At 33.9% G+C, this 18526-nt stretch overlaps 1 protein-coding gene and 1 long non-coding RNA gene across 2 annotated transcripts; both read left to right on the plus strand.

Annotated features, from left to right (window-relative positions):
- Positions 1-13583: 13583 nt before the first annotated feature.
- Positions 13584-14392, plus strand: LOC146734329 (uncharacterized). The gene is made up of 2 exons (XR_014931732.1): positions 13584-13655; positions 14256-14392. It is a non-coding gene; the product is annotated as an uncharacterized LOC146734329 (long non-coding RNA).
- A 110-nt stretch (positions 14393-14502) lies between these two features.
- Positions 14503-16676, plus strand: LOC102808071 (uncharacterized). Its single transcript, XM_006821122.3, has 4 exons — positions 14503-14832; positions 15077-15266; positions 15893-16037; positions 16422-16676. The coding sequence occupies exons 1-4, from the start codon at positions 14503-14505 to the stop codon at positions 16477-16479; spliced, it is 723 nt and encodes a 240-aa protein (XP_006821185.2). The 3' UTR covers positions 16480-16676.
- Positions 16677-18526: the final 1850 nt, after the last annotated feature.

Consider the following 18526-nt stretch of genomic DNA (forward strand, 5'->3'; position numbering starts at 1 on the left):
ACATGGTAAACATTGCCTTCTAGAAACAATACCCATGGTAAACATTGCCTTCTAGAAACAATACCCATGGTAAACATTGCCCTCTAGTGGCAATACACCTGGTAAACATTGCCCTCTAGTGGCAATACACCTAATTTTTATATTTCTTCATTTCTTGCCTTGGGATAAATTAATAACCATTCTTAATTAAAAACTGTAAGATTCAAAAAAAAACTTTATTTAATTATTTGAATTTTCAACCCTCAAGTGACAAATTCTCCAATATAATAAATCATTCACTCATTGGGATGAAGTGTTGTTAAATACACCAACTTCCTCCTTACTAGAAAGTCAAAAGGTCCACGTGATATATGCTGTAGAAAACTAGCTAGTATCTCCAATTAGTAAGAACAGTCACAATACATATTACATATCAAAATACTTATTTTATTTTATTGTAAACATGGTTTATTTTTCTAACATTTCTGAAAGTATCATTCATTATTGAAGCATTATTAATGAAATGTATCACGATTTGAAAATGGTGGTAATATTAATTGTTGTATTTTGTTGTGATATAACAGGTCATCATGTTGTATATTGAGTTTGAAGAACATTTCATATTAAATAATTAGATAAGTTAATCTACAATTTGTTTTTTTGTCAGAGAACAGGTCATACCACACATGTGAATGCCTTAGTGGCACTGTGTATAATATGAACTTTGAATGAACTTTTAATTTTGAATGTGATTAGCTGATTTTTACATATATTTTAGATTGTTAGATTGATTTTAGAATTGAACTTATTGTGTGTACAATTGGAACTGTTGGATTGAATGTGATTGGCTGATTGTGTGTACAATTGGAACTGTTGGATTGAATGTGATTGGCTGATTGTGTGTACAATTTGAACTGTTAGATTGAATGTGATTGGCTGATTGTGTGTACAATTGGAACTGTTGGATTGAATGTGATTGGCTGATTGTGTGTACAATTTGAACTGTTGGATTGAATGTGATTGGCTGATTGTGTGTACAATTGGAACTGTTGGATTGAATGTGATTGGCTGATTGTGTGTACAATTGGAACTGTTGGATTGAATGTGATTGGCTGATTGTGTGTACAATTGGAACTGTTGGATAGAATGTGATTGGCTGATTGTGTGTACAATTTGAACTGTTAGATTGAATGTGATTGGCTGATTGTGTGTACAATTTGAACTGTTGGATTGAATGTGATTGGCTGATTGTGTGTACAATTGGAACTGTTAGATTGAATGTGATTGGCTGATTGTGTGTACAATTGGAACTGTTGGATTGAATGTGATTGGCTGATTGTGTGTACAATTGGAACTGTTGGATTGAATGTGATTGGCTGATTGTGTGTACAATTGGAACTGTTGGATTGAATGTGATTGGCTGATTGTGTGTACAATTTGAACTGTTGGATTGAATGTGATTGGCTGATTGTGTGTACAATTTGAACTGTTAGATTGAATGTGATTGGCTGATTGTGTGTACAATTTGAACTGTTGGATTGAATGTGATTGGCTGATTGTGTGTACAATTTGAACTGTTAGATTGAATGTGATTGGCTGATTGTGTGTACAATTGGAACTGTTGGATTGAATGTGATTGGCTGATTGTGTGTACAATTGGAACTGTTGGATTGAATGTGATTGGCTGATTGTGTGTACAATTGGAACTGTTGGATTGAATGTGATTGGCTGATTGTGTGTACAATTTGAACTGTTAGATTGAATGTGATTGGCTGATTGTGTGTACAATTTGAACTGTTAGATTGAATGTGATTGGCTGATTGTGTGTACAATTTGAACTGTTGGATTGAATGTGATTGGCTGATTGTGTGTACAATTTGAACTGTTAGATTGAATGTGATTGGCTGATTGTGTGTACAATTTGAACTGTTGGATTGAATGTGATTGGCTGATTGTGTGTACAATTTGAACTGTTAGATTGAATGTGATTGGCTGATTGTGTGTACAATTGGAACTGTTGGATTGAATGTGATTGGCTGATTGTGTGTACAATTGGAACTGTTGGATTGAATGTGATTGGCTGATTGTGTGTACAATTGGAACTGTTGGATAGAATGTGATTGGCTGATTGTGTGTACAATTTGAACTGTTAGATTGAATGTGATTGGCTGATTGTGTGTACAATTTGAACTGTTGGATTGAATGTGATTGGCTGATTGTGTGTACAATTGGAACTGTTGGATTGAATGTGATTGGCTGATTGTGTGTACAATTTGAACTGTTGGATAGAATGTGATTGGCTGATTGTGTGTACAATTGGAATTGTTGGATTGAATGTGATTGGCTGATTGTGTGTACAATTGGAACTGTTGGATTGAATGTGATTGGCTGATTGTGTGTACAATTTGAACTGTAAGATTGGATGTGATTGGCTGATTGTGTGTACAATTTGAACTGTAAGATTGGATGTGATTGGCTGTTTGTGTGTGTGTACAATTTGAACTGTTGGATAGAATGTGTTTGGCTGATTGTGTGTACAATTTGAACTGTTGGATAGAATGTGTTTGGCTGATTGTGTGTACAATTTGAACTGTTGGATTGAATGTGATTGGCTGATTGTGTGTACAATTGGAACTGTTGGATTGAATGTGATTGGCTGATTGTGTGTACAATTTGAACTGTTGGATAGAATGTGATTGGCTGATTGTGTGTACAATTGGAACTGTTGGATTGAATGTGATTGGCTGATTGTGTGTACAATTTGAACTGTAAGATTGGATGTGATTGGCTGTTTGTGTGTGTGTACAATTTGAACTGTTGGATAGAATGTGTTTGGCTGATTGTGTGTACAATTTGAACTGTTAGATTGAATGTGATTGGCTGATTGTGTGTACAATTGGAACTGAACTGTTGGATTGAATGTGATTGGCTGATTGTGTGTACAATTGGAACTGTTGGATTGAATGTGATTGGCTGATTGTGTGTACAATTGGAACTGAACTGTTGGATTGAATGTGATTGGCTGATTGTGTGTACAATTGGAACTGAACTGTTGGATAGAATGTGATTGGCTGATTGTGTGTACAATTGGAACTGTTGGATTGAATGTGATTGGCTGATTGTGTGTACAATTGGAACTGTTGGATTGAATGTGATTGGCTGATTGTGTGTACAATTGGAACTGAACTGTTGGATAGAATGTGATTGGCTGATTGTGTGTACAATTGGAACTGTTGGATTGAATGTGATTGGCTGATTGTGTGTACAATTTGAACTGTTGGATTGAATGTGATTGGCTGATTGTGTGTACAATTTGAACTGTTGGATAGAATGTGATTGGCTGATTGTGTGTACAATTGGAACTGTTGGATAGAATGTGATTGGCTGATTGTGTGTACAATTGAAACTGTTGGATTGAATGTGATTGGCTGATTGTGTGTACAATTTGAACTGTTAGATTGAATGTGATTGGCTGATTGTGTGTACAATTTGAACTGCTAGATAGAATGTAATTGGCTGATTGTGTGTACAATTTGAACTGTTGGATAGAATGTGATTGGCTGATTGTGTGTACAATTTGAACTGTTGGATTGAATGTGATTGGCTGATTGTGTGTACAATTGAAACTGTTGGATTGAATGTGATTGGCTGATTGTGTGTACAATTTGAACTGTTAGATTGAATGTGATTGGCTGATTGTGTGTACAATTTGAACTGCTAGATAGAATGTAATTGGCTGATTGTGTGTACAATTTGAACTGCTAAATTGAATATGATTGGCTGATCTTAAATATGAGCTATTTTGATTTGCTGACGAAGCACCAGATTGTGTTAGTCTTTGTAAATATTTACACTTAACACTGCTTTTAAAAAGATAATTGTGATTCCTTTACTACTCTTTTCCTTATCTGTATTATCTCTCATAATATGAGTGAACTTGTGATATTGAATTTATTGAATGAGTAGTAAATTTCATATAGAAACTACTACATGAGTTTAATAAATCCGCTATCACACATTCCCATATTTAAGATCTTATTTATCCCATGTATCTGTTTCACAGCTTTTTGTTGTCATAGATACATTGAAATCATAAACTATACATGCACACATCTTAGAGTGCTCTGCATTCATTTGCATATAAGGAACGATGTTCCTTGAATAGTTTTATAAAATCGATAATTTATTGCCATCACTAGACATTTTTAAAGAGATGATGTTTTTCAGAATATTCAAGATTTGGTAATATTTTTAAAGTAATTCTGTCAGCAACTTTTTCACATGTTTTATGAGAATTTGCAACCGATACATCAGGGTAACAAACTCCTTGCGTCGTTATTTTAAAATACTAATGGCAATTCTTCAACTGATCCATGTTTTAGCATCATTAAAGATGATGTCACAATTTTGAATTTTGTGTATCACCCAATCAGATAAGTAGCCCGTTGGATATCTGGGATGGGATATCAAAAATATTGAATGGGCTATAACACAACAGCATGATATAGTTTGACTAAAATCAGATTTAGGAAATGTTGAAATGTTGTGAAGAAAGATGAAATTTAAGAAATTCTCTAATGAAAACATTAAATGATGTTGAGTACCGGTATATGTTAACTAATTCAATGAAGACGTTGAGTAAATGTTCTCTGGTCTAATGAAGACATGGAATGCTCATCCACACATTATGCACAAATAAAACCATTGCATTTATTAAAGCAGGAGTTGTCACCTACGCATGCGTCAGATGGCCATAGGGTGTCATTGTTTACAAACAAGCGTCTACCCATGAGCCTTTGCATTTTTAACACATGTTATCGTACCTTGGGACTCTATTCCCGCGCATGCACAGGTGATGACCCTCTCGCTTTAACTATTTGAACACCAAAATCAACCTTTTTCACCAGATTTCCTCCCCACAAAATGATTTAAAAATTATTAGGACCTGTAATCAATATGGAATTGTGTTCATTTGGTCCAAAAATTAAAAATAAATTATAGAAAAATATTGAAAACTTGGTCACATGTTGCGCTGTAATTTTAGTGAGAATAATTATAGCATTCAAGGAGTATGCACTTGGTACATTATAGAGGCTGAAGTTAGCGAAGAACTATTTTTAACTTTCTATAAATATATTTATCAAATGAGTATACTTTTCATCAATTTTCGGTGACAGTTTGAAACTTTTTAATGTACTTGTTACCTTGGTTATTGTACAATCAACCCACACTTGTTGTGGTCTTTATTGTATTAATGCACAGACAGTGTGATAGATATAACTTTTATTGACTTCTATGTATGAAGCACACAATGGAAGTCTTTGTCGTACCCCAGTCTGTTTGTCTGTCTGTATTTGTATTTGTGATTTCATTTAAAGCTAATCACTTGCTTTGACAGTTGCAATTAGCCAAAGCCTTTATGATGCTTACATGGGTCATAAATAGATATTTTTCTGGTGTCCCACAGTTTCCATGCTGAATATGTTTAAATTTCACATAAACAAGCAATGTAATGTAATTTTATTAGTGTTAGAGAAAGATTTACAATGATTATGATGATGCAGTAGTAATCTATTGATATTCTAAGATGATTGACTGATACATTGTCTACTTGTTCTCTAGTAACTAATACAACCTGAAAGTTACTATTTTTGTCTGTCCAAGCAGACTAATACTGAATGAAAATATAATCTATTTTGATTATGAAGTTCAAAAGTCAATATGTGTATAATTATGTACTTTTACTTTCAAAATAATTGTAAACAACTATGCAAAATAAATCCTAAGAAAAAGTAGAATGTATTTGTGTATGTTCACTGTTTATTTTCTCCTGCCATTTATGCTGTATGTGCCATGTTTTGTTTCATATTATTGACTTTGTCATATTTTATGTCACCACTCCAATTACCAACACTATTAGATTAAGTTAGATATTAGTTATTTAGACAAAGTAGGTTTTTACTTCTGCCAAAAACTTATTACTAACAAATTTTGATCAAAATTCTTTATTAAAGGGCGGCAGTTGTTGTGCCAAGTTCTGTTTGATATGGGACTCATAGCGACGTATACAACGCGTGTAAAATACATTGTTTATTTACATGAAATTCGAACACGCACTGCGCGACGACCACCGCGCTTTAAATAACTTGATGAAATATGATGGTCTGTGAATAAAATTGTCAATGACCCAAACGAGAGTTGGTATGATATGTATAAAAAGGTGTTTGATAAACAACCCCCTGCCTGGGTAGAACGTTTTAAGAGAACAGTGCAACCAGAGTGGTTTTCAGAACATGGAAGGCTGCCATATTTTAAAGCACACTATCTGCAGAAATGTATTAATCTGCCAAGATTCATGACAAAGTGGAAAGCAATAAACACCAGCCATCTCTTGCTTGATATTGCAATCCAGTCAACTCTCACATTATACAGCAAACTAATACCTTCTGATGCACTTGGACATTTTCAAAGGGGAAACTGAATAGCCAGACTCGTGTATTTCTTATAATTCATAGGCATGACCGCACAATGAAAACGAAAGTGTACAGAATGGTCACTGATAAACATAGAGGGCAGCATGCAACCAAATTGCGCATCTTTAATAGAAAAAAATGTCTGACATGTATATTGTCTGGTTCTTTCTAGCAGGTTCGACTATGAATGCAGTAAATTAATTGTTAATTTGATAGTGTCAGAGATTAGAATATCCCTGCTATGTGCATTTCTGAATTTTTATTGCTGGTTATCTTTGAATCGAGATGTTATCTTTGAGATGAAATTGTACGTGTTATTAAAAACAAAGCTGAAAATGGCACAATACATAATAGCAGGTCATAGCATCATAGTTATTTGCGAGTGTGTCACCGCTGAATGAAACACTGCATCAAATCCTCTGAGCTCGTTGTGATGACACATACAGATACACTGTCAGCCGAGGGAAGCTGTGCTAATTTCTCACTATACTGTTTTGCTACATAGCTTCCCATAATTCAGTAAATTACTAGAAAAATATCACGACGATGTGACCTTGTGTTTTGTTGTTGCAGATACTAACAACGTCACAGAACCCACATTGCTGCATGCCGCTATATTAGTATATTGATTGATATTTTATTATTAGTTATTATAATATGTCGCTTTATATTTAATTAATAATGGCTCGTTTGGGGACAGCGCTTGTCAAGATCAACAAGTACAAACTTACAAACCTTTAATGAGGGTATTTTTAGGTGGTTGGAAGGTATCAAAGGAGTCACCGGTGGTAATAAGTGCAAGTCGGACTCAGGTAAAACCTCATACTTGGTATTTCCATTAGAAGAGTGCATTTGATTGTGGGAAAATCAATGTTTATCAACACAAATGTCGAACATGCGCAGCATGAAGCCCACCTCCCTTTAAAAACTATGTTGGTAGGGCTCTCATCTACGTTGGGAATTACCAGGTTTGAGAAGATATATTGATTATACATGGATGGAAATTAACCTAATTTATGTGTACATTTTGATATAATGCCTCATCAGTGTCTGATGAAATTTACAACTAATTTAAATAAATAGCGAGGTTCAATAAACTGATGAACACATAAATTCCAACCTTTTAAACAAATTTCAGTCATGTCTCAATTTTCAGATTGTTATTGTAAGCACGAATTGCGAATTTGAGTGATCAACAAAATACGGTAAAATTAGGTTATCATCAAAATGTCATAACTGGATTCTGTAGTATATAAAAATCATTATAAGTTGTTGTGGCCTTGTCACCAACCCATATCTCCACGGGAAGCAGAAGAGCTTTAACATATTGTGTTGGTAGGGCTCGCATCTACGTTGGGAATTACTAGGTTTGAGAAGATATATTGATTATACATGGATGGAAATTAACCTAATTTATGTGTACATTTTGATATAATACGTCATCAGTGTCCCATGATTAGCTAGGGTCAATAAATGAATTCCAACTTCTTAAACAAAGGTCATATCTCAATCGATTGTGGTTGTATGCCTGAATTACAAACATTAGGTGTAAGGTTATGTAGAATGGAAATACTAAAAATCGGCTTGCAGCTGACAGGATTTTGTACCATGTTGCAATGGTATGTTAAAGTGAAAGTCAAGACTAACAACATAATACTCCTTGATGGAAGAGCTCGGCAAATGTAAGAACATGCAATTTACAGTTTTTTATATCACTTCTCATTCTCTAGATATTCAATTTTTCATCAATTTATATAGACCGCCATCTTGATTCTTCAGCAAAGGATTATGGGTAAAGTATGACATCATAGAGTCTGTTGTCAGAAATTGAGAAAATGATTTCATCTATAACTTCAAAAGTTGAACTTCATATTGGCTGAAAGTTTAGAATAGGATAGCATACATGTACTGGTGCCAAATGTACTTGTGAAATAGTTGTCATGGAAACAGAACTAAAAATATTTATTTTTATGTTTTTCTACCAAATGCTCAAATTTCCTTATATTGTATACAATTTACCGATGTGAGTAGGTTATATAGGTGATATATTACTTGTTGACCATAAAAAGTGGACAAAAAAGTGTCATTCTATATTTCACAACGAAAATAACGATTTTTATTTTTTAACGTTTTTGGCAATATCTTCAGTTTATGTGTATTTGTAACATTCTAATTTACATTACTAAAATCATATACAAGAGTAATGTGCATAACGAAAATTTGAACTAATTCACATCAGTATTTCCCATGTTATAGATGAAATCATTTTCTCAATTTCTGACAACAGACTCTATGATGTCATACTTTACCCATAATCCTTTGCTTGAGAATCAAGATGGCTGACTGCATAATACTGATGAAATGTTGAATATCTAGAGAATGAAAAGTGATTTAAAAAAACTGTAAATTGTATTCTCCTACATTTGTGGAGCTTTTTCTTGAGGGTCATTTTGTTGTTTGGCTTGACTTCCCCTTTAACACTAGGAATATACCAATTCATGTAAAAATAATTGTAAAGACATATCTACAATACATCTCTTGCATATATGGATATTTGATGACTTTCACATGAACAGCTTATACTTTATTCACATCTACTTATGTATGCCATGTCACTTATCTACCTATGTTTCATCCTGTTTTGCTTTTTATTTTGTTTTTTACGATTTATGTTCTTCCATTGGTATCACTCTAATCTGAGTTTATGTAATACGTCCAATACTTAGTTGACCGTAGTCCATTACTCACACGCATTGCAGCCAAATATAGTTTTGATAAAATGAAACAAAATTGTCACGAGTGCAAAGAACCTGAAAATAAAAGCCAGATTTTAAAAACTTGTATATGAATATATATGTAACATATGCTAAATATTGTGTACGCTGAAACCATTTGCATGCGTACAATTAAATACGGTATATTGTCAAAATTCAGAAAGGGATACTGGGGAAGACATGAAGAGTGCTAAAGATGCAATATTTATTTTAGCCACCACCTCTGAAATTTGTTTTAGTACTTACTTTATCGTGCCTATATATTTACTATGCAAAAGAACAATGAATGATACTAGGACTCCATTTGAACCTGAATATGAAGGGGATTATTCAAAAGACCAGATGCTAACTGGTACATCAACAAGTTTCAGAATCGGATATTGTACCAGAGTTTATCAAACAATTGCAGAAAGAAAAAAAAAGTCATGCATGGCACAGTCCCCATTAGTTATCAAATTTCGGATATGTATATTTTTGTTTATAGTAATATAGTTTGAACATATAAAACATGTCAGAGTTATGGATCAAGAAGCTGTAGTTTGATTATGATAATTTTTTAATGGCATCTATATCCTCAAATACATATACATGTATCGTCAAACGAGAGAAATTGTCCATGTTGAAAAATATTGCTCTAGAACATAATTAATTAAAACAAAATGGCCATCGGTCGGCCATTTTGAATCAGATAGTCAAACCAATGAATCTATGACATGATGTATAATGAATATATACAATTTGAAGATAATCAGTCAAAGCATGTTGGATATGTGGCTCTAGAACCACATTAATTAAAACAAAATGGCCGCCAATCGACCATTTTGATTGCGAAAACAAAAATTGAAAATTGAAAAACAAAATCACGTGCCTCAGGGACCCATAATTTCTAATATATGTACCAAGTTTGAATAAAATCCATCTGCAATCGGCCATCTTGAATCAGTGTAAATAAAGTTAAAACTCTTCTTTCAACACTTGACTCACTTTTTAAAAATTGTTTCGAAAACCATCATACTGCTTTCAACTGAAAATGTTTCCAACAGACCGTGCTACAACTTCGTTATACTTCCGCAGTGCATTCTTCATGATCTCTGCCATTCGAGATTCCGGATTCTACCGCGATTACCATGCAGCATTGATTGGTTGATTGGCAACATTTGTCGGTCAACTATTGCTTCACAAACACCACGGCGGATAAATGTTTTTGTTGAAGCAATAGAATTATCAATTTTTTCTCATATTTCATATCAAATCAAAGAAGTATTCTAAGTAAGAAGTATGTATGGCATCATGACTGAATGTCACGTGGTAACTTTGATGTTCGTTTACAGGTGAAATCGATTCATTAAATGTAAAATGGTGATGGTACGAATAATAAATTGATTTTTAAGGGGGTTGTTTTTCGCTGTAAAAAATATTGTGAAACTAAGCATATTCATGACTGCAACATTTCAGAGGTTTTATTTATTTTTCACACGCCTGTGAACAGCATTGCCGTTTACTTGGTGTGAATGACGTCATATCAGCTTTTACGCGTGCGCCGACGTTACCATTGGTCTAAAACTTTCTGCTCACCAAAGTATCCTACATTATTTAGGCCATTGTTTGTTTTAAATAAATGCGTTTAGCGCTTCTATTAACTAAACAATTTTGCAGTGGATCCTTTTACAAAATGTTTGTTTCATTCATTATATATTTATAAAAATTGACCGCGGCAAGGTCAAGGTCGATCTACGGATTTATAAACCTGAAAATAGCATTGTTATCTGATGTGAAGCATAAGATAATAGGTTTATCCAGTTTTTTCCATCATCTTGGCTCGCAGCTTTCAGACAAAAACAGCTAACACAAGAAATGTTACTTGTGCTCACCGTTCCTCATCACAATTCGAAAAGAGTCCCGGAGGAGCTCTTCTGGCTGCATACCAATATTATCGATGGTCATAACATTATTTTAAGGGGGCTTGAGAATAAACTGTCATAAGCCCATAATTAGCTTTATTTTCTTCTTGAGAACTTTCCTGTTACAATGGTTTACTTTCTGGAAATGCAGGAAGTGTAGCTGTACCACGCACCTTTGCATACATCTGTAACTGTTGAACTACTTTTGCTTAGATTTCCAGAATTACACAAACTCCTGTTACAGAGCGTCCTGCCCCATTTGCATAAATGATCGCTCCTTTTTGTCAATTTTAATACCCGCATATTATTATGGAAAGTGTTTTTGAGTCATAGTTAACTATGTTTTGTGTCTAACGGTAACAGAATTACTGACTTTCGAGTCAATTCAATCCGTGGCCTTTACACAATTTATAGTAGACATGCACATTATATATTAAAGCCGGTTTACTGATTTCGCCATTAATATTCTATTTTATTGAAAACATATCTAAAAACAATCAAGAGACTGTATGAAAGTCTAAAATCGTAGGAAATATTCAGGCATTAGTAGAAAACACTAACGGTACGAACAAGTTGAGGTTTGGAGATTTTGAATTGATGCGTCCCATATATGCGTTTTTAAAAGGCACTTATTTTATCCGTCATCTGACACCACAAAACATATTAGAAATCATATCATTTTAACAATCAAAATAAGCGTGACTTCACACCGTATGACCTAACAAACCACAATCGGCATATGTACTGCTAGAATTTACATTTACTTGGACACCAATGAATACAACGCTTTAAATATTATATTATTATATTATATGATTGAACACCATTACCGTTTTCCCTATTACAATTCCAATGAACGAATTAATTTACATACGTGGGCAATGCTCTCTTCTCTCATGTGAAATAACATGTTATCTGTTCAAGTCGTATATGTGAATTCAAACAGCGGGTCGCTTTAGTTCAAACGATAAGACTACTAGCACCACAACAGCTGTTGCATTATTATTCGCGATTTATACAGAAAACTAGCCCCTCTTGCAAGATTGGTTAAAATAACCTATTCCTCATCAAGAAAGTTTGAGGAAAATGACTATTCAAGACATGTCGTATTCGTAACCAAGTAACCGAATGAGTCAAAGTATTCAAACTGAGGTGACACCAATGTCTAAACATACCAGTCACACATATTATGTGTTATATTGTATATTAATTTCGATATGATCAGTATATACCTACACCTTAGGCCATTTCACTATTTGGAGGTGAATATCTATCTTAATTAACATGTATCGATAGTTATATACCGGGTAAAAATGTTAGAATGGAAATTGTTTGCCTTGCATACCATTCAGGTAATTGTACGTGATATTCCGAACTGAAGTCACCCGCGGCAAATGGATTGGTCCATTTTCTAACTATAAAATGGGTTCATATCAGACAACGTCATTATTTGTCTTGGAACAAGACAGGTACGTATCATTTTAACTATGTCCGCTATTCAGCTATTCCACACGTTTCCTTTTAAAACAACATAAAGTTTTGAGAGTCAATCCATCTTGTAGAGAGATTACCAACAATCGTATTCTCAGATTTCAATAATATATACCATGTTAACCAAAAATATTCTGAGCACATGCATCATATCAAGTGACCAAAGTTTCAAATTGATTTTAGCAGTATATAGACATTTACCTTTTTCTTGAAAACTACCTGTTAGCGGACCTCTATCAGATGTGTTTATTCCGTGACGATCTCATTTTTGGTGAAATAATGTCATATTCAAGTTAGATTAATAAGTTAAAATAGATTCCATATTGACACCACTTCTAATTTTCACATATACCGCGTCTTGTATACGTAGAATATCACGATGAAGTTTGTCATCCTAGCGACTATTGTAGCCATTGCAGCTGCTTACCATGGACCGGAAGTTCCCATTCATCTAGACAGGATAGATAAACAGGCCGAAAACTGTCCATGGAACCCCCAACTAGCTTCATATAATCCAAAAGGTAAGGAGGTTTCAAAATTATTAATCAATGAATAGAACTGAAACGTAACATTTCTGGGTAATTTTCATTGCGCGACAGGATAATAATTTTGTTTTCAAGACTAATACCGTATTTTAAAAAGACGTCTAGTTATGTGGTATTCGGTATAATACGTATGAATCATTTGTATATACATTTGATTATAACTCTCACCAACCTCTCCATATTCAGCCATGGCCGTCATAATCACACGAGATCTCGTCATCTCGAGATTGGCCGCGATGAGGAGCGATGTGACAACTTGCGCGCTTGTTGCTAAACAAAGTGTGTATTTATTTATATTCATATCCTTTGATATGAAGAAAACATTACAAATTAAATTGTTTGTGCTTTCATACTTTTATTATAGTGTATGTAAATAACGATGCAGTCGTCTACATAGTAGGCCACGGTCTTGATGAATACCATGACAACTTCGCAAAACCAGGCGGTGGGTCTAATGCAGACATACTATTTGATTTCTTTTCACCAAATTTGGTAAATATTCTACAATATTTTGACCCGGTCTCACATGTCATTATCTGCATCACCCAAATATTTCTCACAAACCCTATACATGTATTCAGCTATCCTGTCCACATAATAACTGAATATCTCTGCCCGTCGCCATCCAATCAACACCCATGTAATGTATTGTCATCCAATCAACACCCATGCAATGTATTGTCATCCAATCAACACCCATGCAATGTATTGTCATCCAATCAACACCCATGCAATGTATCGTCATCCAATCAACACCCATGTAATGAATTATTTTGAACATACAATGACACGTCATTAACTGAATATCCTATCTCCGTCTATAGTAATTTATTATTATGACCATATATGGACGTATCAAGAGTGAATTTCTCTGTCTTCGTCACAGCAGTACTGATTTATTTGTATATAATAATCGATAGACTAATTCTTTTTTGTTAATGACTGTGCTGAAAAACATTTGTATCCTGGTTGCAAGTTTCACGATGATCAAGATTGTCCTTGCATCTTCAATGATACATCACAAGTGTGTGTGTGTGTGCTATATTCCGATTAATACAATAAATTAATCATTATTTTATGTACTTGATATAGGGCGTGGATACTAATGGTTTAGGAACCGCAATTGCTGGAGCAGTCGGTGGCTACTACACTGGTGTTGGAAGAAATATTTCACTTGAAGGTGTTAGGGTAATTGATGAACCAAGTTACAAGAATATTGATATGAAAAACTATGAAGATGGTATGTTTCTTGTAATAATATCTTGTTATCCTGTTCTTTTCGTTTGCACAATTTCCTGCATGAGGTTTTAATGGGATCTTCCATAGAAAAAAATAGCCAATGCTATTTTTTGGACACAAACATTATGATTTTAGGAAACATTTTGTTGTTGGACATGTGAAACATACCAACCTTTTGTATACAGGTCTTCGTGCAGTCGTCACTGATTACAAAGGCAGGAAGGCAGAAAATCCCGTGAATTATACCCGTGGCGTTGTACTGTTGTGTCCCTACATTAATGTAACATCAGCTGATACAACAGATGTTGAAATGTACATTATTGATATGCTGAATGAAGATCTAGTTGTTGTTGGCCCTACTGGGGACAGTGAAGATGCTCCATTTAAAAACTGTACCGATTATTTTCCTGGAAATATGGATCAACAAGGGGTAAAAACAATTATTATCAGTAATTATAGTTTCCAGAATCTTGCACTTTCATTGTTTGTCTGTAGTTCATTTTGAATTTGATTATATGTGTAACAAATATTAGAACGTTTTTTAAAAATATGGTAAGATATGATATATGACATAACGTAAATATAAAAATAATTAAAATATATTTAATAAGATTTTATGTTACAGCATTGCCATAAATGAAATATTTTACAATATTACATGTTCCGTTCTACAGTTAATTACAGTGGGCAATTGTCTGAACAGTAACATATTACACCTGAACTCAATACCTGGCGCTTGTAACGAGATTTACGCACCTGGATCATATGTATATACATCGTATTACGACATTGATGACCCAAATAACCATGACAATTACGTGCAAGCGAAGCCGGGCTCTCCGTTGGCTGCAGCTTTAGTTGCAGGTTAGAAATTGTGTATTGTTAGGGCAAAATATAAAAAATATCCATCATGTGTTTTAATTTGATCAATTTATTGTTTGTTCTATATAATGAAATAGCCAGAATAGGCAATATGGATCTATTCTGAATTATAGATTTAATTCATTGTTTTTAATATCAAACTGTTTAGTTCCATTACTTGATAGACAGTAGTTAATCTTCAGAACCAACGATGCCTGGGTTACTGGACATCTTTCTATCAGTCTTTATGATAAAAGGGATGATTCCCACACATCGACAATAGTATACATATCTCTGCAGCCCGTGGTGTGTACATAGTTGATCCGTTACATTCATCGCATATTCTACACTAAATTATAACACCGTATTTCCATCTCTAAACGTCTGGTACAGTCATTCAAAAGAATTTATGGCATATATGCAAATGATTGCCGAAACACAATTTTTTAGTAGAATGTAATACTATAAATTGCAGATTCCAATGTTTGCCCATTGAAGTATTTTATTTTATGTACAACTCGTGGATCCCTGTATTTCTTATTTGGTGACATTACTTTGTATTTTTTAGTTTTAATGATTATTTGGATTATTTTTGCTATAGTTTATTGATACTAAACTCCCCGTTATAGGAGCTGCTGCTATGGTGAGGTCAAGTTGCCCTGGTCTTGATAATACTGAGGTAGAACAAAAGATTATAGAATTTTCAACAACTAAAAATGACGAAGTCCGTCACCCAGTCACCAACGAGGTTGTGGGATACATGCTACGTTATCCGTAAGTGCAGTTAAACTTACATACAAAAGCATGGGTGATGAGATAATCATATATACATACACGCAAAACGAAGCATATGTATTGATGCTGTACTGGAAATACATTATAATGCTGACATGTCACGTGATTTGTATTGGACTACACGTACTGTTTTTATTGGACTACAACGTGTTGTTGTAAAAGTCAGTATGATGCACATATGCAAGCACACGGTGTGCAAGTACTACTACATCACGATCTGTGGCAATGTGTGTCAACAAATATAACTTAAAATAAATATTTCTTAAAAAAAGTTGGTCTTTGTATTCAGTTCAATTTTGTTTTTCGTTTTATTTTTATTATAAGTAATTCATTATAACAAATATTATTTTTATTGTCTTACAGTAATGAAAATGACGCCTACGAGTTCTGCACACCACCTATCACTGCGCAATATACATAATAAACCTGTGTTGCTGAAATCATTATGATCTAAAATAAATAAACATATCAATGTTAAAGATTGCGAGTATGTATTTATGCAAATATAGACTTTTAGTGCTGCACATAACCGTCAACAAAAATCATGACACATGTGTATTACACTTGTGTCACTTAAACAATTATGATTTAGAATAAATAAATCATTATTAAACATCATGAGTATGTAATGTGTATGACTGAGAGGTGCTGGGAAGAATATTTCATATTTGATATGAGAGGGTACTTAATATTTGATGATGTGAATATATAACAATAATAACAATGATCGTACCCGTGGTAGTTGGAGCACTTGGTCTTGTCAACAAAAACACCCTAAAACATGTTGATAAAATTCCTGAAAACCCAAGTCTGCAAGAGATACAGAAAATTGTTCTTAATAGCACTGCACACCTGCTGATAAAAACGTTATCAATTTGCGTGTTTTTGGTAATGAATTGATACGTTTTTGTGTGTATGGTTATCGTTTTGTGTCATCCTTCCTTTTAGCCTCAGGTCTTTGGGTAAGACCTGGGATTAGGACTGTAAAACAGCAGATCAAAAGGACATAGTAGAAAACATAATAATAATAATAATGATAATAATAATACGTACGTAATAATGTACGTTTCTGTGTCACGTGGTATTTTTTGTCAGAATACGTATTTTGTCGTCTTTGTTTTTTGTTGATTTTTATAAATCAACTAATGTAATCCTCCGAACATCTATTTAATATACCACAAAGTGCTTGCAGGTAAACTTTCGACTTATAGTTCCGTATGATTTACGACGTAATCGAACAACAGATTATGCGCACTTGAACCACGATCTTGATTATATTCGATATTGGTACTTGGTGTAAAGACAATGAAATAGTGAAAAGCACAGAGAGTAATGCTATTACAACAAGACAAACATTTTCCATCAACAACGGACCTGAACGTTACCATTTATGGCTCGAAATTGTAAAATAAAAAAGTTGGTATGAATATTGACACCAATGTTTTATAACAAAATCATGTTGACTGATTGAGAAAAATCAGTACAAATCTGGTATTTCTCTGGAAATTTGAAAAATTAAAACAAGTTTATCATTCAAAACACGATTGTTGTTTAATAATTGTTATATACTACCACATCTTGATTATTGTTCTGTAGTGTGAGTGTGGGCCACTCATCATGGTATATTGTTAAAATTAAAAAAGATAACTGCCAAGATAATATTAGATTTTCCATTCATGTCACCAAGCCTGGATATATTAACCACCTTGAAATGGGTCCCAATAAAATTGGGTTTGAATGCAAAAGTGGCGTTATCGTACACACAGTATGACCATTAACGTTCGGCATCTTGAATCTGATCATAAAAAGAAATACATCTGTATACGTGTGATATATGATGTATTTATAAATTTAGAACAGGATTGGTCATGGCATGCTAGAGTTATGGCTCCGGAACAGCATAGTACAAAATGACCAACACGTCGGCCATTTTGTATCTAACAGCAAAAACTAACGTGCATCAATATCATGTGATACAAGACTAAGAACCAGTTCCGGAGTGGAGGAAACACTTTATTTTTGAGAATATTTAAGCACGAAAATGACCACCAGTCGATCATCTTCAATCGGATCATGTAAACGAATGTGTGTCATTTATCTGTAAGGTTTGAATGCCATTGAACTTCGACGTGTGAGATACAGTTTGAGACTCACGGACGCATGGAGGTCGATCGATATGTCCCCGCTTCTTCATTCGTTCACTGTTTTTGCTGTACAATTGTGATGGCCTTCTCGACACTTGGTTTATTATTATTTCCTTCAAATAATAGAGAAATTAATAACACAAATACGACAATTGAAGACATTTATAATATTGGTTTCACTTAGGTGATATTTTAGTTGATATTAATGAATGTCACAGTCTCTGTATTACTTGCCATGAGAAACACGATAAAATACGTAAATGTGGGTAGCAACCACCAGGGTGTGTTATAAAGGGAAGTTTTCTTGATTCCATCCCATTATTA

This window comes from Saccoglossus kowalevskii, chromosome 15 (genome assembly GCF_978046115.1).
Source record: "Saccoglossus kowalevskii chromosome 15, keSacKowa6.1, whole genome shotgun sequence".
Lineage (NCBI taxonomy): Eukaryota > Metazoa > Hemichordata > Enteropneusta > Harrimaniidae > Saccoglossus > Saccoglossus kowalevskii.

Coding starts and splice junctions, on each gene's coding strand:
- LOC102808071 (XM_006821122.3), top strand. CDS start 14,503: ATGCTATTTTTTGGACACAAACATTATGATTTTAGGAAACATTTTGTT. Junction 14,833..15,076: donor GAAATATGGATCAACAAGGG/GTAAAAACAATT, acceptor TCCGTTCTACAG/TTAATTACAGTGGGCAATTG. Junction 15,267..15,892: donor GGCTGCAGCTTTAGTTGCAG/GTTAGAAATTGT, acceptor TCCCCGTTATAG/GAGCTGCTGCTATGGTGAGG.